Here is a 26,117-nt window from a genome sequence, read left to right on the forward strand (position 1 = left end):
TGGCTTGGATGCGACTGAGCGGCGTGACGGCACCTCTCCGCTGTGCAGACCGCTGCGCAGGTGGGTGACGATGTCGCGATAGGTGCTGACGTGATCAGCAAGTCACCTGCTCGGTCGGGAAGACCTGGGCGGTGGCAGGGCGTCGCTGCTTGGCAGGTGTGGGTTTGTTTTTTTTTTTTCAGCAAAGCTGCGAAGTGTTTCATAACGATGAACTTAGAGATTCGGGAAGGGTCGGAGGGTGGTGCAGGCCTCGGGGGTTCTCTGGTGCGACGTCCTGCTGTCGGGGCGAGTCCGCTCTGAGGTCAGAGCTGGTGGCGCAGGGCTTCAGCCGGTCAGGTCTTGAACGCCTTTGAAGGTAGAGACCATGCAAGCTTTTTGGGCAACTTGTTCCTCAGTTCCACCGTCCTCACGGTGAAGAATTTTCTCCTTTTATGCAGTGCAGACCCCCCTTGTTTCAACGTGTGCCCGTTAGGTTTCCTCCTTCCATCGTGCACGGCTGTTGAAAGTTCACTGGAGTGCTTACGTTAGGTGTGTTTGCTGAAATTGAGGTCGAAGAAAGAGGGTGGTCTGTTTTAGTTGTGTTCTACCAAACTTCCAGGTCTGTTACGTGTATGTAAATAAACTACGTTTTCAGCAAGGGTTGCCGTATAGTTGCAGTTTCATCTATACTAATGGTGCCACAATAAAAGCTACTAGTCGATTGACCAGACGCGATACGGTGACCTCGGTGAATTGAGCTACACCTGCAAATGACATGGGAAATACTCTGCCTTATGCAGGAGATAACAAACATGGGGGTTTTCAGTAAGAAAGTACACAGTAATACAGAGTGAAACAGGTTATGCCTTTTTCCCCAACTTAAAATAGTTGCCTCAGAAAGCATGTTTATTTCGAGAGTGAAATTCTCAAAGTAAGCACAATGATGATGAAGACAAGGTGTGTGGAAGCTTAGTGTTTCAAATGGAAGAAAATCTAATTTCTTCTGTGTAATTATATACAACTTTGCAAATCTATTTCTTTCCTAATTGTTTACATTTGGAATGTATTTTTGTGAGCTGAGGAGTGTGACATGTAAGCATCTCAGTTGTATCTGTTCCTGCAGTTCATCATTTCCATGCTTTAGGTTTGGCGTAAACGACACTACAGAAAGAAGATGACCCACTGGTTTCATCGCAACCCTTTGAAGGCTACAGCTCCCGTTTCCTTTAATTTTTATGGGGTAGCTACCACTCCGGCTGCAACAAAGGTTTGCAAGTAAGTGTACTCGTGGTTAACTTTGCTCTGTCTCTCACAGTTTGGAGAACATCCTTAAAAGTAATGGTTGCTCTTCAGTTTTTGTTCTGAAGATGACTAGAATTGTGTAGGGTGGGAGACAGTAAGACACTGATAACACTGAACATTTAGTTACAAAGAATGAATTATCCAGTTTTCAAGTCTCTGAGTGTATAGCGAGGCCTATTATAATAATGCAGAGGCAAAAGACTAAACATTTCATTGTCTTGCTGATGACTGTGCCTTCTTGTTCAGAAGATTACTTAAAATCATTTCCATAAGTGAATAAGGCATGAATGTTCCCTTGTAGATAGGAATATAATGCAAAGAGGTCTCAGCTTATTTTGCAGATCTATTTATATGTCTTCATATGCTCATCCCATTCTAATGTTAAAGAATGTTCCTGCTTGTTACTTCCCTTCACTCTCTCCGACCTCAACCTCTTGGTAGATAAAGGCATAGTTATTTTAGTTTGTGTTAGAGCAATAGATTGATAGTGAGTACTGATTATCCATTGCTGCCTGTCCAAAATGTATTGTACTAAAGAGTCAGTCGTCTGTATACAGAGGAGAAAGGAAGATTTTTCTGTATTTATTGGTGTCTTCCTCATAAAGTACTTTTCCTTGCCTTCAGATAGCTAAATTGAATGCTTAGCATCGCTTTCTTTGGTGATATACATGTGTGAGTACTTCCTTAAGAGTACATTTTTGGGTAGAATTTCTTAGGTTTCTTTTTTTTGCCCCCCTCCGTATAGTGATTTGAGGTTGTCTCGAACACGACTATTGGAGCTGTTTACAGACTCGAGTTGTAATCCAGAGATGATGAAGAATGCAACTGACTTGTACTTCTCACTCTTGCAAGGTAGGAGCATTTATTAGCAAGAGGTGTATCGTTTGAGTTTTAATGACGCTTCTCAGAATGCGTGTGATGCTAGTCTTCTGTAAAGAAGCTTTGCACTTCTCAGGAAGGAGAGTATCTTCATGGGTGCTGTGCTTGATACCAGCCGTGGGTACTCATCAGGCCCTTCCTACAAGTTGCAGTGTCCTTTGTGACACTGCCAGTCGTAAGTGTTGGCAGTCCTGTCCTCTTGCTTTTAACCTCATTCTGCTTCCTGCTGGAGGAGAAATTGTTTATTCATAGACTCACAGAATAGTTTGAGTTGGAAGAGACCTTTAAAGGTCCCCTGCAGTGATCAGGGACATCTTTAGCTGGATCAAGTTGCTCAGACCCTGTCCAACCTGACCTTGAATGTTTCCAGGGATCAGGCTTGTACCAGCTCTCTGGGCAGCCTGTTCCAGTGTTTCACCACCCTCATTTCAGATTGTGGTGAATTGCTCCTTAAGGATAAATTTAGTCTATTATTTACTTGTCAGGAGTCGCTCTTCGGTGTAATCTTCTGGTTTGTCTAACGCTAGAGAATAGACCTGTTGCAAGTTTACCCTTCTGCTTCTGCTTGTCTTAGGTGTATGATTAGGTGCTCATTAGCGTAGTATCTACATTTTCAGTAGGTGGTCACCTGTGATGACGCGTACCCTTAAAGCCTTCCTCCTGCCAATATTCTGATAACTCTCTTAGAGTCAGGTGCTCAGACAAGTTTCTTAGGACTGAGTTTTCAGGAATCAGCTGATTCATGGAAACTGCACTCTGTGGGAAGTGAAGCAGCTCACGTTGGTTTAGCTCCCTCAGTCCCTGGGAGGGTGTAAGTTAATGCAACATTCTAGATAAAGGTAACAGTCCCTGTTGCTGCAGACAAGATTTCGAGAGTTTCTTCAGGAAACCATTGTGCTCGGTCACTGAAATCTTCTGTGTAGAAGTATTTTTATAAACACATGACAGCATGTAGATCTATAACCCAAATAGCTGCTGTTGCAAGTCTTGAGTTCTTGAAGTCTGTAAGACCTGATCAGACCAAGGCCTTTCTTACTCCTCCCTGAAAAATTCCTTGGGCCTGCATATGTTAGGATTTGAACATCCCATAGCATGAACTTCATCCCACTGACTGTTGCAGTCATGGCTGCTGGACATAAAGAACCAATTTTCTGTAGCCCTGAAGACAAAAGAGGTGATGACTAGGTGAGTCCATGCTTACAAGCCCTTTTCTCTCCTGGTTGACCAGGCAGCTTTTCCTGGAATTTCCCACTACAGTGGCAGGGACAGTCACTCACCTCGAGCAGCTTCAGCCATCCTGTACCTGGGTCAGTCCAACTCCCAACTGGTCACCATATGGGACACGGAGAGATCTGCAAGGTTTTCCTTGAGCAGTCAAGGCTCACAGGATTGAGCTGGTAACCTGCTGGGCAAGGAGTTCCTTGTAGTAGCCAGTTTGGGGTTTTGCATGTCTGTTGTCAAGATATTGAGGAATAAAAGTGTCAGGAAGTAACAGGTTTTTGGGTGGCACAGCAAGAATATTGCTTTATCTGTATTCTTATTGATCTCTTTCTGTTTCTTACTTTGAGATTGCCTGTTGATACATCTTTTTATTCTGTAGGTTTTATCCTTTCACTGGATGACTCTTCCCAAGAATGCAAGTTGAGATACATTCAGAATTTCAAGTGGACAGACACATTACAAGGACAAGTTCCAAGGTACGTGTGCTTTTATGATTACAGGGTACACCGCTGTTTTCTTCTGGTCTGTTACAAATATGCATGTATGCCAGCACAGGTGTGAAGGAAAACTTAGAAGTGTAGCAAAATGTTGAACACCAGGTAGTTTCCAAAAACTTATTGCTTTGCATTTTTGTTAATTGCTGTGCTGTATTAGGTGTTCTGAAGCACGTGTTGCCTTTATGTAAAGGCACAATAACACATGGTAATGGTAGAAGGATCCATTGTGTCTTATTTGATATACAAACTATACCTGCAGTTGGCTAGAGCAGTACAAAGAACCACCTTGAGAGTATTGGTGAATTGAATATGGTAAATAGATTACTACAGTTTAAAGTGGCACTATTGTCTGACCAGCGTCCTCTGAGTTTTTTGAAGTACAAATGTTGCTGAAGCTCTGATTTTGTTCTTGTCCTCCGAAGCTCTTTGTGCATGTACCCCAGGTACAAACAAACAGAGCTGCTGTTTTAAGTAGGAATATATATCTGTAACCTTCTGGATTACTCAGTTGTCTCTTGCTGTTGTAGGTAATTGTGTTGTATAACTGCGCTTACAAATTTGTCAAGCTTTATCTAGAAGAAATGCTTGGCTTCCTCAATGCTTTTATTCCCCTTGGAAGACAATCTGTTGATTAGGACACTCTCCTAATTTTCTCACAGTCATACACAGTTGTACTTGTGCCAACATTATTCTTCCCACTCCCACACTATTCTTTTTAAAGTTTACTATTCCTAAGCTATACTGAGCTTGTGATTGCAAGTTCACTTTTTTCAAATACCATGTTTTTAGCTTCTGAAATTTCTGATTTGCACATGCTGTTTAACTGCAGTAACTTACGTGTTTGCAATAACGTTCATTTGAGGAAGATGTAATAGACTCTGACTTATTCACATAGCAGCTACCACTTTAAAGTAGACATTCCAGAGCAAGGCTTTCCACAAAATGTGCAATTTAAAAAAAAAAAAAAAAAAAAAGGTGATGGAAAAATGTCAGCCACGCCCAAAGCTAAATGAATCTCAAGTTACTGTTTTAAAATAAAAGTTCTCAAATGGGAAGGGTAGGCATCTGAATGTGGGAAGTTATAATTATGAGCTCTTAAAGGGAATAAGTAAAAATTGAAGTCTCTTTTAGGCAGTTCAGCAAGTAGGAGGTTCTGAATTGGAAATTGTTTGTTTCTTAAATGAAAAATATTTTATGGAGAGAAATGTCAACTTATGCTATGTGAACTATTGGCAGAGAGAGCTTGTCAGAACAAAACAGAAAGCATTGAGTTGTTTGGGGGGTGTTTGTCTGTCTTTCTTTAGTGCCCAGCAGGATGCAGTGTTTGAACTGGTTTCCATGGGATTTAATGTAGCTCTGTGGTACACAAAATACGCATCAAGACTTGCTGGAAAAGAAGAGTAAGTGTTTTTCTTTTCTTAGTAGTTCCATTACAGCAACATTCCACCAAAAAAAATGAGCAGGTTATGAGTTTTGACTGCTGTAGTGCCTGTCCAGCTGAGACGGTAGGAGTTCAGGGAAGCAGTTGGCCTTCATTCGTGTGCTGTAATGCTCAAGTGCACTTCAGTCCCTTCTTGAATGCGTGAACAAAGTGTACTAGTACCTTGTGACTGTAGTCTAGAGAAAGTGTCAGTTGTGAATAAACCCTTCATCAGCCCTGCTCTAAATGTCCAGGTGCAAAATTGGGATTCTCAAAATCACAGCTCTGCTGACTTTTAGCCCTATAGATTTCTAAAGCTTTGGCTTTTAACACTGAGGTTATCTTTTACGTGAAAGTCATTACAAGGTCTTTTATTTCTCTTTTCAAGTGAGTCCTGTTTGATTATTTAATGATTGGGCACTCCAAGAAACTTCTTTACTGTGGGGGCAGCACAGCAGTGGGACAGGTTACTTAGAGAGTTAGTGGACTCTCCATTCTTGAAGGATTCAAGATTTATCTAGAAGATGAATTAATCTAGAGAACTGATCTACTGTTGTCAGTAATCCTGCTACAAAGCAGGAGGTGGGACTAAATGACACCTAGAGGTCCTTTCAAACTAAAATTTCCTTGATTCGTTCTATATTCTTAGTATAACAGAAGATGAAGCAAAAGACGTTCACAGAAGCCTGAAGGTAGCAGCTGGGATCTTTAAACACTTGAAGGTAGAAAAACTGTTTTTGCTGTCTGTCTTTAAGTTGTCTCCAAGTACTTGACTTCTTGTCTTGGAAAAGCCTTTGCTTTTGTGACGAGGTTACAGAATAAACAAGTCCCTCAGACTAACTGAATGATACAGGAAAAAGAAGGGTGTTAACATGTTCTGCAACTCAGTGCCTGCTATTCTTTCCTGATGACAGTGGAAGAGTAATCTGTCTGCCTGCCCAGCAGCACAGGCAACGGCGCAGCCAGCCGTCTTGGGACCTTCACTCAGCATCCCATTCGTTTAGGAAAAAGGGATTTGCTTTGCATTGGTAGCAGTGTTATTAAGTCTGAACTAACTTTGGGACTTGCTTTGTACTTAGGAAAGTCACATTCCAAAACTGATTACACCTGTAGAAAAGGGAAGAGATTTAGAAGCTCGACTTATAGACTCTTACATCGTCCAGTGCCAAGCTGAAGCTCAAGAAGGTATCTTCAAATACGCGTTTGGGGATGGGAAATGACAGTCTTTGTGGGTTGCTTTGATGTCTCGTGAAGTCTGCTTGGTAGCAATGCCTTTTTCTTCTCCCAAAGTACTGTGGCTTAGTGGGGTGGGTTTCTTTTAAAGAAACTCAAGTTACAGTTATAGAAGGCAAATGCCAAAAATTAGTCTGATACTCCAAATGTAACCACTTTTGAAGAACTTGTGTGTGACATTTCTCCCCTCTTCTTTTTTCCTCTCATGCAGTCTGTTCACCAACATGCTTGTCTAACGTAAATTCCCAGTTCCTTTACTTTAAAATATTTGCAGCTTCTGTTTACTAGCTAGTCTTCAGACTAACCTTCCTTTGGCTTTTCTATTAATTTGGAATCATTCTATCCAAGAAACAATCAGTCTTTATTCTGCAGTTTGCTTGACTACACAATACTTGTTTTCCCCCCTCATGCAGGGGTTTTAAAATGCTAAATGCCTCTGCTGATTTGATGTGACCTTTTCAATTAAACTCTAATACTGTGGTGTGGAATTTTTCTTTTTTCAGTGACAATTGCTCGGGCTATTGAGCTGAAACACAATCCAGGTCTAATAGCTGCTCTTGCTTATGAAACAGCTAACTTCTACCAAAAAGCTGGTAAGTGTCTTGTTTTGTATCCTTAGTGACCTGATTTATGCATTCTTACCAGCAGACACACTTCACCCGCCTGTCAATTGCGATATTGACACTGTTTCTCAGTGGATATGCTTTGTATATTTAGCTTCTATTTAGCACATTTAAGACTTCAGTTATCAGTGTAAGAGAGACATTTTTATAAGGCCTTTTGGTTTTGTGGTTTTTTTTTTCTGTAGATAGTGGTAGGAAATGTTAGTGAGGGGAGACAGAAGAGAGAGTAATGTCTTGAGAATATGTAATAGAAGCAAGCAAATGGCTTGATGTAAATGGGGTGTGTTTCAACTGGCTCTGGGCAGCAGATTATGATGCTGACCATAAAATGTGTAGTGGGTTAATTATTTACATCCTTTCAGGTGAGTAAGCTGCTCTGTGGGCTTACTGAGGCAAGTGAGAGAAGTGCAAAAATATAGGAGTCAATATAGGAGATGGAATATTGTAACATATGTAGGCTTTTCTGGGTCACTGCTTGAAATTAAATTAGTTTTGAAATGCTGCTTAAAAGTACTTAGGAGAATTAGCCTTCCAAACTTAGTGGACAGCAGTTTCAGGTATTGTAGGGACACCTGCATGACAGCTCAATAAACTGCATATTTTTGTTGTTTTTTTTTTTTTCCTCTCATAGTTTCTCTGTGCCTTTGCAGGAGTAATTGATGTCACTTGTTTCTGGCTACTTTATGGTTAAGATCTATTGTTAAGTTTAAGAATTCTGGACTCTGAGTGTGTGTGTGTGATTTTTCTTTTTGGAAGTGTCCTAAAGAATAACTTTACCTATGTGTTCATAGATCAAACATTATCCAGTTTGGATCCAACCTATGCAGGTAAATGGAGGAAGTACTTAAACTTGAAGAGCTGTTTCTATATGGCCTATGTAAGTACTGCAGTTGACCACAGTCGAAGCTTTTAATGTTGTCTAAGGGCTGGATAGCGAATGGGGGGATAAGTATTGCCTTGACTTCTTTCCATGCTGTGAAGAGAGACTGTGCAGTGTCAGTGGCATTTTAAGTGTTTTTGTTGAGCCACGTGAAATTACTGCAGTGTGGAATTTATTGTGATCGTGTATCGTTAAGCGAAGCAATTCAGGTTGAGCATAACCCTTGTCTTCCGTTATCTGTGTCAAAATCTGATTCTAGGCATAATTCAGAGCTAACAATCTTTTTGAAGGCCCTGAATGAAACTGCATCAAGTAATGTTAGGTACCACTCCAAGTGCTGTCCATTTTTATGTGATTGGTCTCTTAGCAAGTGCAGTGGCACTTGGGATCATCAGCTGCTCAATTTGCTGTTTATTTCTTGTAGCCTGCCACAGCCTGTAATCTGTCTCTTTCCTGCTGTGACAAAGGCCCAAACTAAGCAGTTAACACAGTTGTCTTTGTCTTAACTGTTAAACCTGCAGCTAAAAGCTCCTTGCCTTATTAGCAAGTTTGAGAGGTGAGGGAAGGTCAGAGCTGTGGTACTTTTTCTTTTTTTTTTTTTTAATTTGTGTAATATGGGCAATAGTAGATTCAGGTAACACTTGCTATACTGTGAGAACAGACATTAAAGGAAGGTGTGCAAGGTAGTCATTAGTTCATGGGATTGTTCCTTTACCTGTGGTATTTAGTATTTAAACCCAACAACTCCTGATAATAGAAAAGAGGTGATTCAGTTCTCACTGGAATACAGTACTGTCTTCAAGCATAAGTGTGAAGGAATAGGACTTTTGGGGGCAGGGGGGGAGTTGCTTGGACTATGACAAAATATCTGAAGCAGCAGAACACCTCATCTCTTCTGGAATCAGTGAAGTTTGTTGCAGATTCAGCTTTTGAGTGTTCAGGTAGTTTTAGTTATTAGAGTCTTTGCTTTGTAAATTTGACTGAGGTTCATCCTCTTTCTGTGATGAGGCTTGTTGCTGCACATGAACACAGCGAGGGAGAGAGGTTTGAACTAGACCTTATACTGGTGCTTTTGGTAAAACAGCCTTCATGAACCTCAGAGTTACTCTTAGCTAGACTTGAGACAGCTTGCTTCATAGCCACCTCACAGACAGTGTGTTGAACTGCATTGTTCAGGGAATGCTGCTTTGACTTGCATTCCCAAATTGTCAGCTGTCTGCAGGGAATGGCAGCCCCAAAGGGATGCAACTCTGATGTAAGGAGGAGCAGAAGTGAATTGGTGCAGGACGTGCCCAATCATGTCGGTAATGATTTTGTCCTCTCCCACCAGGCATACTGTTACCATGGCCAAACTTTACTGGCAAGCGATAAGTGTGGGGAAGCAATCAGATCTCTGCAGGAGTCAGAAAAATGTAAGTGTGACTGAGACTGGATTACAGGGTCTGATGATGACATGCCTGTTTTAATTGGCTGTATCATGTTTATTTGGTCTCCCATAAACTTAGGATTTTATCTGTCACTGGATGAGATTCCAGCACACTTTTGAATAGAGACAGTATATTCTTGTTTGTCTTACCAAAGGCTGTCTTTCATAACAGTGCTGCAGAAAATTTCATCTTCACTTCTCTGCATGTTAAAAGACTGGCTTTGAACTGCCTGCAATACAGTGTAAAAATCAATTGCCTGGTCATTACATTTTCTGGTCTGTATGTTAAGTTCCTGCAGCCCTTTCTGCTTTGGAGGTTGCTTGGTCTTACATTAAATAGTAAATCTAGACCCTGTTCATTTATTTGTTTTTAAACAGGTTTCAGTAACTTACTTTCTATTCATTGGAAAGTCAGATGAAGGGAAGTTTGTGGTAGTTCAGGGTCTTCTGCCCATCCATCTCTCTTCAAAGCTGTTGCTACCCCGATGGACTGCATTGCATAGCTTTACCACGGTGTATTAAAAAAATGCTCAAATTATCAAATTGGAAACTTTTAGGGTTTTTTAAATAAATAAAAAGAATTTATTAAGAACAAACTAAGTTGGAGTACTTGCAGTAAAACAAATACTGTGTTTTTTACTGTGCCTGATATTCAGAGAATAGTGCTTCTGTTCTCACTCCATATTAAGTGTTTTTTATTTTGGGGCATCAACTCTGCATGGACACCTTCATATCCTCTGTTTTCCCTACCACGTGGCACAGTTCTTGGGCTTATCATTGCATTTTGCTCCACACATAAGAATGCTTTCCTGCATCTTCTTACCCAAAAAGCTATCTTTTTTTTTTTTTTTTTTTTTTCCTAGTCACTTTTTGGATGCAGTAAATTTTGGCTGGAAGTGCTGCCTTTGAGCTAGTTAATTTTTGTTTCTAAGAAGCAAGAAGCCTGAATGGATTCTGGTATCTCCTAAAACTGAGGCAGTGTAGATCCGAACTGTGATTTAATAGTCATGTAAATGATTTTTATTACATTTCTTTCTTGCAAAGTTTTTGCGAAGGCTGAGGCATTGTGTAAAGAATATGGAGAAACCAAAGGGCCTGGGACTACTGCCAAACCTTCTGGACATCTATTCTTTAGGAAATTAGGAAGTTTGATTAAGAACACACTAGAAAAATGCCAGAGAGAGAATGGATTCATGTAAGTAATTTGTGGTTGGTACAGTACTCTATATGAACTGTTATTACCTCATTTGTCTTTATTTCAAGATGGGATGGTAAATTTCACTCTCCAATTCTTGTATTCCTTTAGGGCATGTAACTTAAAGATAAATTCGCAATTTTGTCATTTTCTCTCAGCAGATTTGCTATGGGTCTGTGCTATCACTCTCTCTGTGTTCTGTGCCAGTTCAGCAGGGTAGGTAGGACTGGCATGCTGGAGAGATTAAGCAGTTTTCTTCCTTCATTCCTCAGCCACTTTGTTTCTTTACCATCTGCACAAGAGAAAGTCCTGCAGAGGTTGCTGTATTGCTCTAATACCCTCTTCCCAGCTGCTGGGATCTAGTAGGCAAAAGAGGACAGAGGGGAAATGGAGAAGACTGGTAGCTGATTCTGCTTTGCTAGCAGGGAAGTCAAAACACAGCCCTGCCTTCAGGAGAATATGCTTACGGTGCTAGGAGTGTTACCAGTCTAAGTATAATTAGTATTGTGAAAAGGGCTTTCTGCTAGTTAATGCCCCTTCCAAAAGGAGTTTGGAAGCAGTTTAAAATAGCAAGATTAGTTTGGCTTTAGAATTCCTTTGCTCATTTATTTTTCCCCTCCCATCCTCGTAGGATTTTGTATTCCACAATAGGTTTGTTATTTCCTTTTTTATGAAATTTAAAGACCTGCGTAATAGGGGAATTGACTAAATAAGAACGATTGTCAAGTACATCAAGCTGAACTGCAAATGGGAAAAGAAATTCTCTGCTCTGCTTTGGTTCCCATAGCCATTGTCATAGCTTACAACAGCAGCATACAGGAGATTCAATAAGTCCATATCCCTCTAGAAACAAACTTTGAAAGAGAAACCAGATAACCAGTGTCTGTTTTGGGTGATGTGCCTGCCACAGAGCTCTGCTGCAGCACGGGAAATAAGGTGGCACATGTCAGTATTTGTCAGTTTTCACCTCTTTGGTTTGCCAAGGGTGGGTTTATACCCTCATTCAGGCTTCGTGTTGCAGCAAGTCTTTGTGGGTGTTGCAGTGTCATTGCTGTTATGCACTGTGGCACAGTAAGACTGATTTAGGAGAAGAACTGTCCTCTTCGTCTTTCTTGAGCAGCCTTTTAAATCCTCTTGGATTTTGAAGGTCCTTTTGGACAAAAGGTGCTCCTCTCATTGAAGCTCTGGGAATAATGGTCAGGAAGTAGGAAAACACGCACCTAGCTATTAGGGGATGAACAATACTAAGAAGGAATCACTTTTGTTCTTGTGAATCTTGCTGACAGAATGCTTGTTGGATGTGAAATGGAAGAGAGCAGCATTGATTGCTACTGTAAAAACCCAGATCGTTTTTCTTCAGAATTGCAAACGACTCGCAGAGATAGTGCATTGTGTTTTAAATATATTGCTGTATTCTATTACAGCTATTTTCAGAAGGTGCCAGCAGAAGCTCCCCAGCTGGAACTGAAAGCGAACTATGGCTTAGTAGAGCCTGTCCCTTTTGAATTTCCTGCCTTGAACGCACACTGGACTCCTGAAACACTTGCAGCATTTGATCTCACCAAGAGGCCGAAGGATGACACTGTAAGATAATCTTATGTCCTGTTCTTTCCCATTAGCTTTATTCTGTCTGTAGTACAGACTTACTGTTTTGCTTTTCTGTAATGTGCCCCAGCTCAGTGCAGGATGTAGACACAAGGCTACTGCCCGAGCTCGTGTTTCTGCTGTGCCGGGAGGCAAGTCAGTTAACCTCACTGCCACCCTGTCAGCATCTGGAAATGAGGAGTAATTTTTTTTCTAAGTCCTGAATAGGAGGGAATTCTTTAGTGTGTATAAGATGCTGAAATGTTACAGGAGTGAATGCAGCAGAAAGATTCTTTCTTTAGATGAGGATTCATTTAGGGATGCTGAAATAGAGAATATTGGGCTTTTCCCCCTTGCTTGAGGCTTTCTCAAAGCCTTCAGGCTTGAAAAGAGAGGGAACTAGAATGTGTAAAGTTAGCCATGCAAAAATACTGTAGAGACACAGTGGTTTGTACTTGTGGTATTTAGGTTTTTTTTCTTGTTTGCAGGCTAAACCAAAACCAGATGAAGAAGTAAAACCTTTGAAGGAACCAGATATAAAGCCTCAAAAAGACAGTGGATGCCAGATTTCTTAAGTGCCATAAGTGTTTTGAATTCACTTTGAAACTGCATTAATTGGACTCTGGGGCTTTAGTTCTAATCTCCCTTCTTCTCATTCTTCTTTTTTAATTTAGAAGACTAATTTAATTTACTTTTGTTTAGTATGTGTCTATCTTGCTTAAGAGTGTCATGGATTTCTAGGAGTTTATTTATATCTGACTTATTTTTGGGTTTAGTGGGGTATCATAGAATGAGTGGGCTTACATGTTCCTATTGTGCCTCTAGAGAGTTGCTTTTTGTGGGTTTAATTTCTACCCACAAATAGCAAAGGGAGTATCATGATTGTAACACTTGAGGATTTTTCCATTAAATTATGTGCTATATAATGTCAAATTCTGCGAACAAAAGTTTGCATAAACGGTTATATTTATTCAGGTTTTGTCATTCAGGCTTAACACCATCGTGTTCCGATTCACTTAATTGTAATGAGCAAAAAAAATCCGGGTTTCATTTGTAACACCTCTATGGTATTTCACAGGACTTTCACAGAAGTTGGAAAACCTTAAGTTCTGCATAACTGGAGCACAATTTATATTATTCTGAAACGATTAGCCTCTGTTCCTTCTTTTATAGATTAGGGTTCTTGTGCCAGAATTTGTAGTAAGGGACTTTAGCTTGTCTGTCTTTAAATTAAAATCCTTTCATATCAAAGTGTATGTGAAGGTGATGCAGCAAGTAATATGAAAGTGCTTAAAAAGTAATGCATCATGGTGTCATTCATTCAGAGAGAATCCTGAAAGATTTGGTAAATTTGAAAGCTGCAGACAGTTAAAATCTCCTGGCAGTAGCTGAATTGTAACTAAGATGCTGTGTTTCCATCTGGGTGGTGTCTGTGAGAAGCTGTTAGTAGAACAGGGAGGAAAGATGAGCTGAAGAGCTGATGGCACAACTGGGAAACCATGCTCTAGATTTTCTTTATGCCATGTGTAAACAGGGCTCTTTCTCAGCTTTTGTAGTGTTGTGCTGAAATCAGCTCCTTGTGACAAGAACTTGCCGAAAGCCAAGCCCAGTCCAGACTGAGAAAAAAAGTATTTTGTAGAACTTGCTTCTTCGATTTCTGCCTACTGTGGAAAATGTGATAACATTCTTTAGTGCTGAGCACTGCAAAACACCTGTGTCAGCAAAAACATAGCTTCCTGATTTGCTGCCAGTGCAAAAGCATATGATGCATGTGTTGAAGTGAGGGCCTTGCAATCTCTGGGTACCAGTTGCTGCACTTCACTTTCCCTGAGAAATACACTGAACAGCCTGAAAATGTTCCCATTTCAACAAAACATGATGGTATATGCAGGAATCATGACGTACACTGTAAACACATTCCTCACGTTGTACTGTTTGTATCGCTTCATCTTCCACTGTGGGTTAATTCAGTGCTTCTGTTTGAAACCTTTCGTGGGGCTTAGAGTAACTTCGCTTAGAGTGCAGGTGTGTAGCTCCTTGAAGGCCTGTGGAACAAAAGCTGTTGAGGAGATGAATAGGAAACTCAAGACTCTTCCTGAGATACTGGACCAAACTATGGAATTCCTTGCTGCAAAAGGCAAAGAGGCTGTTAATGCTGATTGTCATGGGTGAGTCAAATGCAGAACTCGTTACTTCCAGGTTTTCTTTCAGCCAGTTCTGCACACAAAAAGAAAAGTGTAAAAGCAGCTGAATTGCTTTGGAAGAGACTTCTGTTCTGCAAGGGCTTAGGTGGGTAGAAGATAATGAATATCAAGAATTTATATCTAAAATTGGTCCATTTCTTCTGATGCTGCACAGGCGGCTGGTGTGTTTTATTAAGAGTTACTCAGAGCTGTTCATAACTTGATCAGCTGACTGTTTAGGCTTCTTGCATTGTTAAAAGACCAGCTTAGGTTTTGCCAGAACGGAGTGTGAAGCTACTTTGCTTATACAGATCTCAATTCTAAAAACTTACTACAGCTGCAGTCATCCACATTTGCTTAGCCTGCCCCCTTTAAGGATCAAGATGCAGTTAACTAGATTTCATAATCATGGTTTTTTTAGTTGCTCATTGGTTTTCAGTTGCCTCTGTGTGTTACTATGTACACATCTCAACCCAATTAATTTTCTTTCTGTGCAGACTAGATTCCGTTTTCCCTCCGCCCCTCATCTGCTACGCACTGTGGCACAGACAGACCCTTGTTTGCTAATGCATGTGTAGGTCCTGGGATTCATTTCCAATGAGGCTTTTGCCCATGGGTGTATTTCAATATATGAATATCTTAAAAGAAAATTAACAGATCGTGACTAAATCATTCCCAAACAACTTCTTAGGAAAGATTATTTTATGGACTTGCAATTCTTTAGATGCTTTCTCAAACCAAGTGGTTTGTTTGAATCAAGTTCACTGTAAATAGTTTGGGGCATAACCAAGTGGATTGTGTCAGATTATGGCATTACTTAAGCCGAGCTGTGTAACCTCTCATGCTGTAGCTGTTTCACTAAATATGATGTAGTAGTTTAAAAATAGACTAATGGAACAAACTAATTCACTTAACATGTGTTGCTTTTCCAGACAAGCTTTGTTTACTTGTAGTTAAAATCCTATGGCAAACATTAGGTAGTTTTGCCCGAAAGTAGGAAACTGAAGCCTGTTTAGTTTGTAAAGTATAGAGCTGTGAGTCAACGAGCAGGTTTCTCTTTTGGTTTTGTTGGATAGTAGCAAGAATTATTGTAAATAGTATGTAGGTTAACTGTCCAGTATGCTTAAGAATATGGGTGAATTGGCTGGGAGTTACAGTTAATCTGGAAGCGTAGCAGCCACATTCCTTCTGTTATGATTTCCTTTAGTAATTTTTAAGAATGAGGTATTTTAAATGGTGACTTTTTAATACTCTAATGCTGCAAGAGCCTGTTTTTGTGGCCTCTCTCTTGTTTTAGAGGCTCTCATGGCTAAACCTGCAAATCTTGTTGGTGTAAATAGTCTTTTAAAATTTGTGCCCAGTCTGAACTAGGACAAAACTGCAGCTAAACAAAATACGGAGTGCTGGGCCCTCTATTTTGTGCTTTTAAAAATGCAGCGATTGTCTTTTAACCTACTATAAACCAAACCATTAAGCTCTTTGTAAGATTTCTATTTAAATACCTTCATCCATGTATTTAAATACACTTCCTCCATGTTTTGTGTTCCTGGGTTTACAGTAGTTAATCTCCATCCAGCATGTGACACTCCTACAACTGAGGGACTAAATTTGGCCCTTGGATGCTGATGTCTGCCTCCCACTGGATTCGGTAGAGGAAGTTTTGCCTGTCAGCCTAAGGATGACGTTTGGTCACTTAAGTGTTCAGCATGGCCATGTGGTGCATCTGTAGTGATGGTAGTGGTCCATACTATGAGCAAGAAAACAGATCCCTGTATCGGTGTAGAATATAGCCACCTTCGCACTTTAGAAATTTCTGATCTTGCAATTTCGGTACAATACAATATGGCTGTAAATATTCCTTCCTGTCATTTTAATTTTATTGCACTGATTTCAGTACTGTGCTGTTGGTAAGATTTTTATGGGAAGCATTACTAAATGTATGTTTAATTGTCTGTGTATAAAACAAACTCATGAAGCATATCTCTAGTATTGGGGAAACATGAGAGAGGAGGCAGTAGTTCATCTGCCTTCCATGTCAGTTCAGAGAAATGAGAAGTTTCTGTCTGTTGGCTGGGGGATGATACATTTATCCCATCCTTGCGTCTAATATCTAAACTGAAGTTTCAGCATTAACATAAATCCCGTTCATGCCTATTAATTATCCCTAAAAAAAAAATCCGTCTCTAAAGATCATTGCCGAATTATCATAGCAGCATAAGCTGCTTTTTTTTTTTTCCTTTTTTTTTTTTTTTTTCCCCTAACTGGCCCAGTTGAATGAAGAATAAAGCACAGTGAATATGACTGGCATGGAAAAGCCCCTGCAGTGGGTACCTGTCTCGAGATGTTGAGTGCAGCTTAAACGCCTTTCCACAATGACCATTGGTTTCACTCAGATCTTTCCCTGCTGGTGATGCTCTCAAATACAACAAAAGTGTCATGGTAACTGGGGGGGCCCTTGATTAGCTTTCTATGTAGGAAGGCCCAGCTGCTTTGGTGTTGGTGCCTTTATGGATTACAACCTTCTTGAAGCCATCTTGTACTCTGAATAATCAAACTTCAATGGAATCAGCTCTGATAAGATTGACCGAGCAGCCTTACTTTGTGAAGACAGTCACCATGCGATCTTAAGCTTCATACTTTGAAAATTTGTATATAACCACAAGTTTCAGAATACCATTTAAAATAAACAATCTTAATGTATCTGGGTTTGTTTCATCATTTAACATTTTGATTATAGTTGCAAGAAGAAAGGTCTATCTTGAATGTTTCTGCAATTTAATGCAAATATAATAACTAGAGAGAATACTTTATTCTTGCAGTGTGCCCAAAGGAGGACTTAAGTGAGCAAGGTACTTGCGTGACTTGAATGCATATGAAAGTAGTAGCTACAATGAAGCGCTTCAGGTCATAGGACAAGAAGAGAGGAGACAGAATTTCCAAACTACTGTTTAAATAAATAAATAAATAAAAGTCATTAGATATGATTTTGTATGTCTATACAAAATCCTAGTGCTTGCAAAGGTCTGGGACACTCTAGGATATTCTTTATGCTACGTGAAGGGGTCATTTGGAAAGTGCAGATTGCTGGCCACTTCTCCACGGTGCCAGCAGGTGGCAAGTAGGTTTGTAGGAAACAAGTTTTTCCATTTTCAGGGGCATGGTTGGCTATTTCAAGTTTCAGTGTAAATGCACACTAATGCCTTTTAGCCTCTCAGGCTTTAGCACAGTTTTTAGAAGAAAAAAAATATTCTCTATCAGACTCTGGTGCCTACTTCCTTCTGAAATAAATCTTTTTCCTTCAACAAGGTGCATTGAAAAAAACCTACAGAAAAGGTGTTTTCATTCATGCGTGTTGTGACATCAGTAAAACTATCTATGACATTCTATAGTAATTTTCCTCCTTCCTAGTGATTTAAAGGATTTCCATTTCTATGTAGTCCTTAGAATAAGAATTGTCTGTCTGAAACTATCTTCTACTTAATTTTGGTAATATCAAATAATGTTAAAGGAATGTGAAGACTGGACTGTTTTGAGTGTAGCACTGGGAATTTGACAATGTCATGGATATCACCTTTAAGACAAACCTCCCTCTCCAATTTAGAAACGATGTTTTTTTCTGTTTACAGGGTGGGGTTTTTTGGTCTGACATCAGGTTCATCCATTCAACCAGAGAGCCAACCAAACACGTCATTACATTGGGAGAGTGTTCGTAATTTTAGCACGTAGCTGCTGGAATGGATTTTTCTTTTTCTTTCCTCCATGAAGAAAGTAATCTTTTCAGCAACAGCCTCTGCTGAAATGGATGAACCGTGGAACAGATTTCCAAGTCACAGAAAGATGCTGGTTTGCCTTGGAAACTCCTGAAGACCCATGACTTCCATCATGCTGGTTTGAAAACAGCTGATGAGTTACTTGGAACACTTTTCTTCAGACTCCAGAAAGCTGAGTAGCTCCTTGAATGTGAAAGACCTGCCTGTCTGACTGTGTACCTTGCAGGCTGCTTTTCATGCCATCACTTCAAAGTGATGGAGAAAAACCCCTAGATATCCATGCTTTATTGCTTTTCTTATTTTCTTGCACACTTGAGTGAAGTGAAATAACCACCAATGATGCTTATAGCTAACATAGTTGGGATGAAGTGGATGGGTAGACAGTTCAAACCATAAACCTGCCTTTTCAGCTTATATATAGATGTTTACACATTGCTTGCTTCTGTTTATATTTGGAAACTGTTGAAGCCATAACAAATAGAGATTTGGCTTTAGGAAAGTGAAAAGAGAATGTGGTGGACACCTGAGTGGCAAGTCCTATATTTACATTTTGAAAGCTATTGAAAACAAGTAAGGCTCAATGTTGTTATCCTGGGCTGGATGTTGTAGGAAAAGTTCACAGGATTTTTTCTCTAAATGGTGACTTCAGATCTGATCAAAGCTGATGGGAAGCCTAAATAAATCGTTGGTCTCATGGTTTTGTGACTAGCACATTCATGTCTGGGCTGATGATTTTTCTCAGATTTCTAACTCAATCACAAATCTTGTACCACAGTACTTTTTCCTGAGATTGATGCAAGTTGGCATTCTAGCACTTTTTGCAATGTGCATGGTGTGGGAACTCCTCTGACAGCACAGACTTACTTTCTTAAGTTATTTGACTTTTTAAAAACGTGGCAAACCTTACAGTATTCCCCTAGTTCTCACAGGCAGCTGGTGTATAATTTCAACACAAAAAAAAGAGATTATCTGTTGTGCAGCTCTACTTTCCGCTATGTTGGACATGCCTAGTAGTTAGAATTTTAGAAAAGTCAGATTAAGTTTTCTGTCAGTGAAGAAACAGCTTGAAGAAGCACAGGGATATCAAATTTGGTCTCCTGTTGGTTGCTTAATAAGCAGGTCACGTAAAGGCCCCGTTATGAGCATACGGTAGCTCTGAAGCTCAGATGAAGACTACTGCTGCAGCATGTGGGATCTTCAGGCAACTGAATTCCAGTTAGGGCAGAGCTACTGGTGTACTGACAGAGGTCAAAGCAATTCAGTGGGATTGACTGGTGGAGATCCATTGCTGCAGCTGGGGTGACCTGAGGAGTGTTGGGAGCTTATGAGATATGCCTGTGCTTTTGAGAGCTATGGAGACGGTGTTCTTGTGTGGAGTCAGCCTGGAAAGGTCGGCTCTGCTTGTCCTCTGCTGCGGTGGGGAGCATCTGTTCAGTGTCGGTTGGCTTACATGGAAACCATGAACCATTTGGGTATGAAGTTATCATTTTGGTCTGTGTTTCTGTAGCATATCATGATCTGAGTGTGGTGCCGTCTGTCTGGGAGGTTTGGGGCAGAGAAGATCATTTTGGGTAGGCAGCGAGTTACTTGTATCTTTTTGCTGTCGATACATAAGTGGGTGCAGGATGTCAGTTCCCAGAATAGTCGTTGCTGGCTCCCGTTTTCCTGGAAGGTCAGTTCATGATCGCGTTTCTTCATGCTGCACCCATCAGGGTTTCTTCTGTCCAGCCATCTACTCCCCATCACTGAGGTGTCCACTGAGCTTATCGGGGGAGTGTCCAGGACTCCAGCTAAGGAGGCATCCTTCTTTCTCAGTATCTTTACCAGGTCATCTTTGTGGTGGCTCCTGTTAATCTTTTAAGTTCCTCTCATAAAATAGGATTTCAATTCCCCTGATCACCCTGAGTCCTTATTTGCATATTCAAATTCCTGTTTCCTGATTCTTGATTAGGCTTGTCTCTAATACCGTAGATGAAGCCTCACTAGTACAGCATGTTAAGACTTCCCTGTCTGAACCAGACGTGCATCTCCTGGTGTCTCCAAGAATCCATCTGTCTGTCAGAACCACGTGGTAGCCTCTTAATCATTTTGCTTCGTGCCTCCAATTGTTCTGTGTCTTTCCCAAAGAATGACTCACCTTCAGTTTACAGTGTCAATTTTGATAGCCCCTAGATGTAAGATTGCATTTGCTCTGTCAAATTGCCATAAAAATCTTAAGGTCAGGTACCTTCTCCTCTGTCATTTTCTCTGCTGTCAGTACTTCCTGCTCTAACACCGACGTTTTGCTGCTGAAGCAGAACCGATCCATTTCTAAAACATAAGAGCAGATTTGAGGCTGGTGTTTCCATACTATTGCTTTTCAAAATTTAACTATGTTTTGTGGCTTCTGCTATTGCAAATGTCTTGTTATTACTTCACCATGTAAACTACAGCCATGAATCAGCTGTGATGGAGCCTCTATGCTCAAGGTAACTAGAAACACTGGGACAACTATCATCTTTAAGAGCTCCTAACAGAAGATACAGAAATTAGTTACCTTTTATCTAATGAATGTTTTACTGGTTTGTCTTCAGGAACATGGAGATGGTGGAGAGAGCTCTGAGAAAAAAATATGTGGAATCTTTAAGCCACCTTGGAGTATGTTGAAGGGTCAGTTAAGAATACAGTGGGTTTTTCCCAAAGTGCTTTTGCAAGTATTAATGAAGTTTCAGAAGGAGACCCAAAAAGTGTCTCAACTACTAAATACTGAATGTTGCCGCTTCAACAGATCTCTGATTGAAGTAATTTATGGACTATGAATCAATTGTTATCAGGCCATGGCATAACACATCTCCCTTTGCCCAGCACAGCAAGATTTTAATGTTCAGTAGCGAAAAAAGCAACACAATCATTGAAGAGAAAAGGGAGTTTTGTGAGGAAAAACGTGGCCTCTGTAGCATCTACCACTTTATTTAAGCCAAGGAGATAGTTGGAGCTTCTGTCATCTGGTTCGCATTGAAGCTCTTATTTTCTCACGCATGAGTCTTGGTTCTGACATTATCTGATCACTTCTGAATATGGAAAACTTACTGCTTGGGACATTACAGTAGAATTCAATATCCTGATACATCTAAATCAGCCTGCAAAGTCCTCTTTTGTTCTGGGCAGCTGCAGGTTTTTTGTTTTGTTCATAAGAGTAACAGAATGCAAAAAAATAAGAACTTTATCTGGCTGAAAACATGTAAAATTTACCTTTTAAAATATTCAGCAAACAAGTGGTTGAACACTAATAATTATGATTTTATTGATCCTTGCTCTCCAGATTCCATATTTTTTTTTCAAACTAAAATGTTGGTCAGTATTTGTAAGAAGGTAAATTGGCTTTATAGATCAATCAAGCTAATAAAAGAAGAATATACTTATCCTAGTTGATATGCTGCTTCAGTAATCTCCTTATGAGTTTCAGAGTATTGTCCTAAGCTACTCTTCGTTGCACTTTTTCCACTACTTGTACGCATGAAGTAAGAAGAGCATCTGGAAGAGTTGCTTATGGAAAGTACTACGCAAGACAAGTTTTCTGGACACAATACTTTTGAAGACATGTCTAAATTATGCTTTCTCCAGACTTCAGGCCTGGGTGGTTTCTGGCTAGCTAAACAAAATAAACAAAATTCTCCAGTGGCTGGGTTGTCAACTGAAAATGCAAATTAGTGCTACTCTGTGGCATGTGCTAACCTTTTTTTTTCTTAAAAAAAAAAAAAAAAAAAATGGTTAGACTGATTGCAGTGGTTTAGAGCATGAGGATTTTTTACAAGAGTAATATTCCCCCCAAAAAGCTGTTTTATTTCTCAACTAGTGAAACCCAAATTTCAGAAATGCAATCACTGAAAGCAGATGTTTCATTCATCTACATGCAAATCACCACTCTAAACCATGCTTGAGTCTCACAAGGAAGATTGGAAGTGACACAACTTCCAATCAAAACTGGGAGCTGAGCCTATTTCTGCACAACGAGTGCCGTAAGTGATTGAAAGCCATGAATTTTCCATCACTTTCTCCAGTGGCTGCCGAGTCTCTCGTTGCTTTGGCATTTCTGTTTCTTCCTAATTTCAGAACTGGAGAGTTGAATTCTTCACCTTTCAACTCCTGCTGTATAAACCAATGGTCACCATCAATAAATGTTCCAGCTAAGATGGCACACTCCACAGGCCTGTCTGCACTGCTGGATGAAATATGGGAACTTGAATTATTTCCATTACACAGAACTGTTGTCTTAGGATAATTCTGTTACATGTTAAGTCCTGGGATTTGATAAAGTAATGCTGTGGTCAAAGCAGTAGAATTTATGCCTGTTAGTCATTCTCTCATCTGTTTTCTTTGTTTGGTTGGTTTTGTCTGCTTGTTTGTTTTAAATTTGACTCCTCTTTGGAATTGTATGCCCACCGGAGAGACAACTTACAGCTGCACTGTTCCTTGTTCACATTCTGAATTACATCTTTAAGTGAGGGCTCTGATTTTTTTTCATTCAGCTAGTGCCAATGCTGATAACGCTGTCTAGGGGAGACTCCTGCTTGTAGCATGATAAAGCTTTGGGGAGGAACAACCATTTCCATCATCAGTTTTGATGTTTTGCTGCAAGGCAGAAAATGCCTACACGGACCCTTTGCTTGCAGACCTGCTCTCACTGGCTTTCTCCTGAAGCGTAACAGAGGTGGCTTGTGATCAGGCATTTCTGTCTGCACAATATACACAGGAGGCTCCGTTTGCACCCTATTCAGCTTTTGTCAGGCTGCCTGTCTTTGCCACGTCTGGTTTGTACCTGGTGATAGCCACGTTGGCAAGTTGGGGGTAAAGGTGAGATCGGGAGGGAATCTTTCGGAGAAGGGCACCTGCTGTGAACCTGCTCTGTCAGCTCAGTTGGGTTCCACTTGTTGAAAAATCAAATGGAGTTGTTTGCTTTACCTCTTTTTGGAAAGCATTTGAAAGGAGCTTTTTCTCTTCCTCTGGCATTGTCTCTGGTCTGCTGTGGCAGCAGTTCTGTATGTGCCTCCAAAAGAGGCGGCTGAGCTATGATCCGTCTGCCTCACTCCTGTGCTCCAGCAGCTGTAATTGGGGATCAAGTCCTGTTTTGCCAGGTGCTACACAAATATGAATTAAAAGATGGTCTTTACCAGCAAGAACCTACTTTTAGTTCACAAGAGATGACAGCAGGTTGTGCTCATGCCTCCATGTGAGCTGGCAAGGACAAAGCAGCTGTGAAACAGAGAGCTGAGTCTTCAGTACCATGTGGTTTCCCCCAAGTTCAAAACCCTCATGACTTATCTGGCTTTGGACTTGGGCAATGCTTTGCAGCTTAAGGGATGATAGATCATTTCTGGCACCTTTCCCAGTGCACACCCTCCTACCCCGCCTACTGTAAGACAGATATTTTCTAGTTGTTGACAAAAAAAGAAAGAAAAAGAAAGTCTGGATCCCAGTCTATGTCCTTGTTAACCATTTAAAATGTCTCTTCTGGAGAACAGCTAGCTGATTTTTCATCGAACCTGCAGACATGACATTATAACAAGTCTGCGCTAAATGCTTTGACAAAAACCGTGCATGCTCTGAAATGAAATCTTATTTACTGTGGTGTTATTAAAGTGCTAAATAAACAGACAAACTCAGAAAGGCTGTTAGGATGTGGGCGGGTGAATAAATGAGCTTTGATGCTAATGTCAGTCAATGCTAATTCCTATCCTTTGAAGAAAGTGTGATAAACACAGCTGCCAGAAGTGTGATCTGAAATTGCTCTAATTAAATTAAATTTTCACTGGAATGAAAGCAGCTGAGCACCTTGCTTTGTTTCCTTTTTAGCTGGACTAATTCAGAGAATAATGACTTTCCAATTCTTTTATGACCAAGTAGGGAGGGTAAGGTTTGTTAAATATATATGTAAGGATCTCATTATGCACAAAACTTTTGTATAAAATTCTGTTTTCATATTCCTTTTATTGTATCTGTTACTCAGCACTTGCAACTTAACTTAGAATCTGAGATCTTCAAGGGGGATTTATCTGTGCTGGCCACTAAACACTTTCTTCATCGTAATATGGGGAGATTTTATAAGTCTCTTGTGTTTGTCTGTTAAGTTTATGCGTTAATAGTAAAAGACAGACAAGGGTGTTTCAATGGTTCTGAACTGCTGATCGTGGACTGGGGATGAGAATAAGAACTAGAAGTCACTGCAAAGACAGACATCAAGGGAGAAAAGATAAGAAACTGAAGACAGATGATCTTTGGATAATCCCTCATTTTTTGTCTCTTCCTTCTTTCAAAAACCACCTCACTCCTTTTTGTAGACAGATTGAAATATCTGTCACTCCAAGCCTTGAAATTTTACTTTGTAAGTGAAATGTTAATTGCACTCTGATCTGGGTGGCTTCTTGTTTTCAGGAGAGCTGAAAATGAAGCAAGGTGATAAATTATTTCAGGGTTTTTTTGTTTTTAAGACCACTATTTTCTGAAGAAATCTAATTAGTTACAGAGAACAGCATAGCCAGAACTAAATAACTGATATAAACGTATATATGTATGTTTGATTGTGAGTGCTATTGATTTTAACTTAATTAACTGAGATCTGTGTCAGAATTTAACGTCGTAAAATTAAAATACGAATTGATATATCTCTGGATTTTATATCTCGAAATATATTATTAATTTACAAAGATACCATCTATCAGTGCCATCTATCAATTTCCAAAATGTGTTAATTATGGCAAATCGAGCTGATGAAATTCCATTCGTTACAGCATCTCTTCCACGCCTGAACACTAGATGGCACTGAAAGACAGGAGCTGCAGCGTGGAAATCCAGATATTTTAAATTTCTTGAGGTTAGTGTACTTCAGAGGAGGATCACTGAAGCATAAATTATATCGGGTAGGTATATTCGGGGGGGGGGGGGGGGAGAAGGTTTCACAGGAATCACAGAAGCTATGTTACATGACTCAGTAGTTGCTTGACCTATAGAAAAAATCAGCAAAATTAGAGATGAAGTGGCTGAATATGATATTAAGCAACCTAGCCTGGCAGCAAAGTCCCTCTGCAGCTGGAAGGACTGGAGCTTTCCCTCTTCCACTTGCTCATGCTGCTTCAGAGAAAAGAAATCTATAAAATTCATATGCTCTTTCCCATTCACTGTTGTGCTCCTTAAACGCAGCCACAGTGCCATACTAGATGGAGTTAAAAACAACAACTTCCACAGCATTTCATGCTCTGATCCTACCCCTGTCTGACTAAACACAAACTCCTGGGCTGATACAGGAAGCACGCCACTGGCATTTAGGATGAGGGCTGAGTCTGAACTATTATAACAGACCTATAACAAAAACCATGTCAAGTGAACCCCAGAGGAAGAACAAGGAGGAAGGGAGGGGATCAGTGTCTGACTCAGGCTGCAAACTCTGACTCTCAAACCATCGAGAGCCTGACCTGAGTTGTTTCACATGCTTCAGAGCAAATTTTAGAGAGCCAGTTACCCTTGTGACGGGATGAAAGTGTAATGGCTTGTCATGTGCAACGGATCACTGCAGATTATCCAATGTTTTATTCCGATTTTAAAAATTACAAAGACGTACTTTTATTCCAACTGCAAAAGCAAGCACTCAAAGGTTAGAAAACTCTGTGTGTGAGTAACAACGCAACTGTATTTCAGCCTATTCTGTGCATTAAATGAGGCAGAGGTCCTTTGGGACAAAATAGTGTGTAATCATGTAATTAAAAACTGAAGCATATGCACAAGACGGCATGATTACAGCAGCAGCAAGCTTTTCCTAGCATTTCAGCACTGCATTTACCCATCTAGGTAATGTTGTTCTGTATGTTTAATTTTATATACAATATTAAGATTTCTTTAAAAGTTCAAGGACAGTGCATCGCACACACGGGGATGCTGCCGGCCCTGCTGCA

General features: G+C 40.2%; 1 protein-coding gene across 2 annotated transcripts; it reads left to right on the top strand.

Annotated features, from left to right (window-relative positions):
• The first annotated feature begins 29 nt into the window (after window positions 1-29).
• On the top strand, window positions 30-17,122 carry BROX (BRO1 domain and CAAX motif containing). 2 transcript variants are annotated; one of them, XM_086461891.1, is made up of 13 exons: window positions 30-60; window positions 1,124-1,254; window positions 2,027-2,133; window positions 3,761-3,857; window positions 5,183-5,278; window positions 5,948-6,020; window positions 6,378-6,483; window positions 7,035-7,124; window positions 7,946-8,031; window positions 9,365-9,446; window positions 10,505-10,655; window positions 12,080-12,239; window positions 12,728-17,122. In XM_086461891.1, exons 2-13 carry the CDS (start codon window positions 1,154-1,156, stop codon window positions 12,812-12,814), a joined length of 1,236 nt encoding a protein of 411 aa, XP_086318017.1. In that variant the 5' UTR covers window positions 30-60; window positions 1,124-1,153; the 3' UTR covers window positions 12,815-17,122. The 2 variants fall into 2 exon arrangements, with proteins under 2 accessions (XP_086318017.1, XP_009947625.1); XM_009949323.2 differs by lacking the exons at window positions 30-60; window positions 5,183-5,278 and having other exon boundaries at window positions 1,027-1,254.
• The last annotated feature ends 8,995 nt before the right edge of the window (window positions 17,123-26,117 follow it).

Source organism: Leptosomus discolor, chromosome 2, assembly GCF_034619465.1.
Source record: "Leptosomus discolor isolate bLepDis1 chromosome 2, bLepDis1.hap2, whole genome shotgun sequence".
NCBI lineage: Eukaryota > Metazoa > Chordata > Aves > Leptosomiformes > Leptosomidae > Leptosomus > Leptosomus discolor.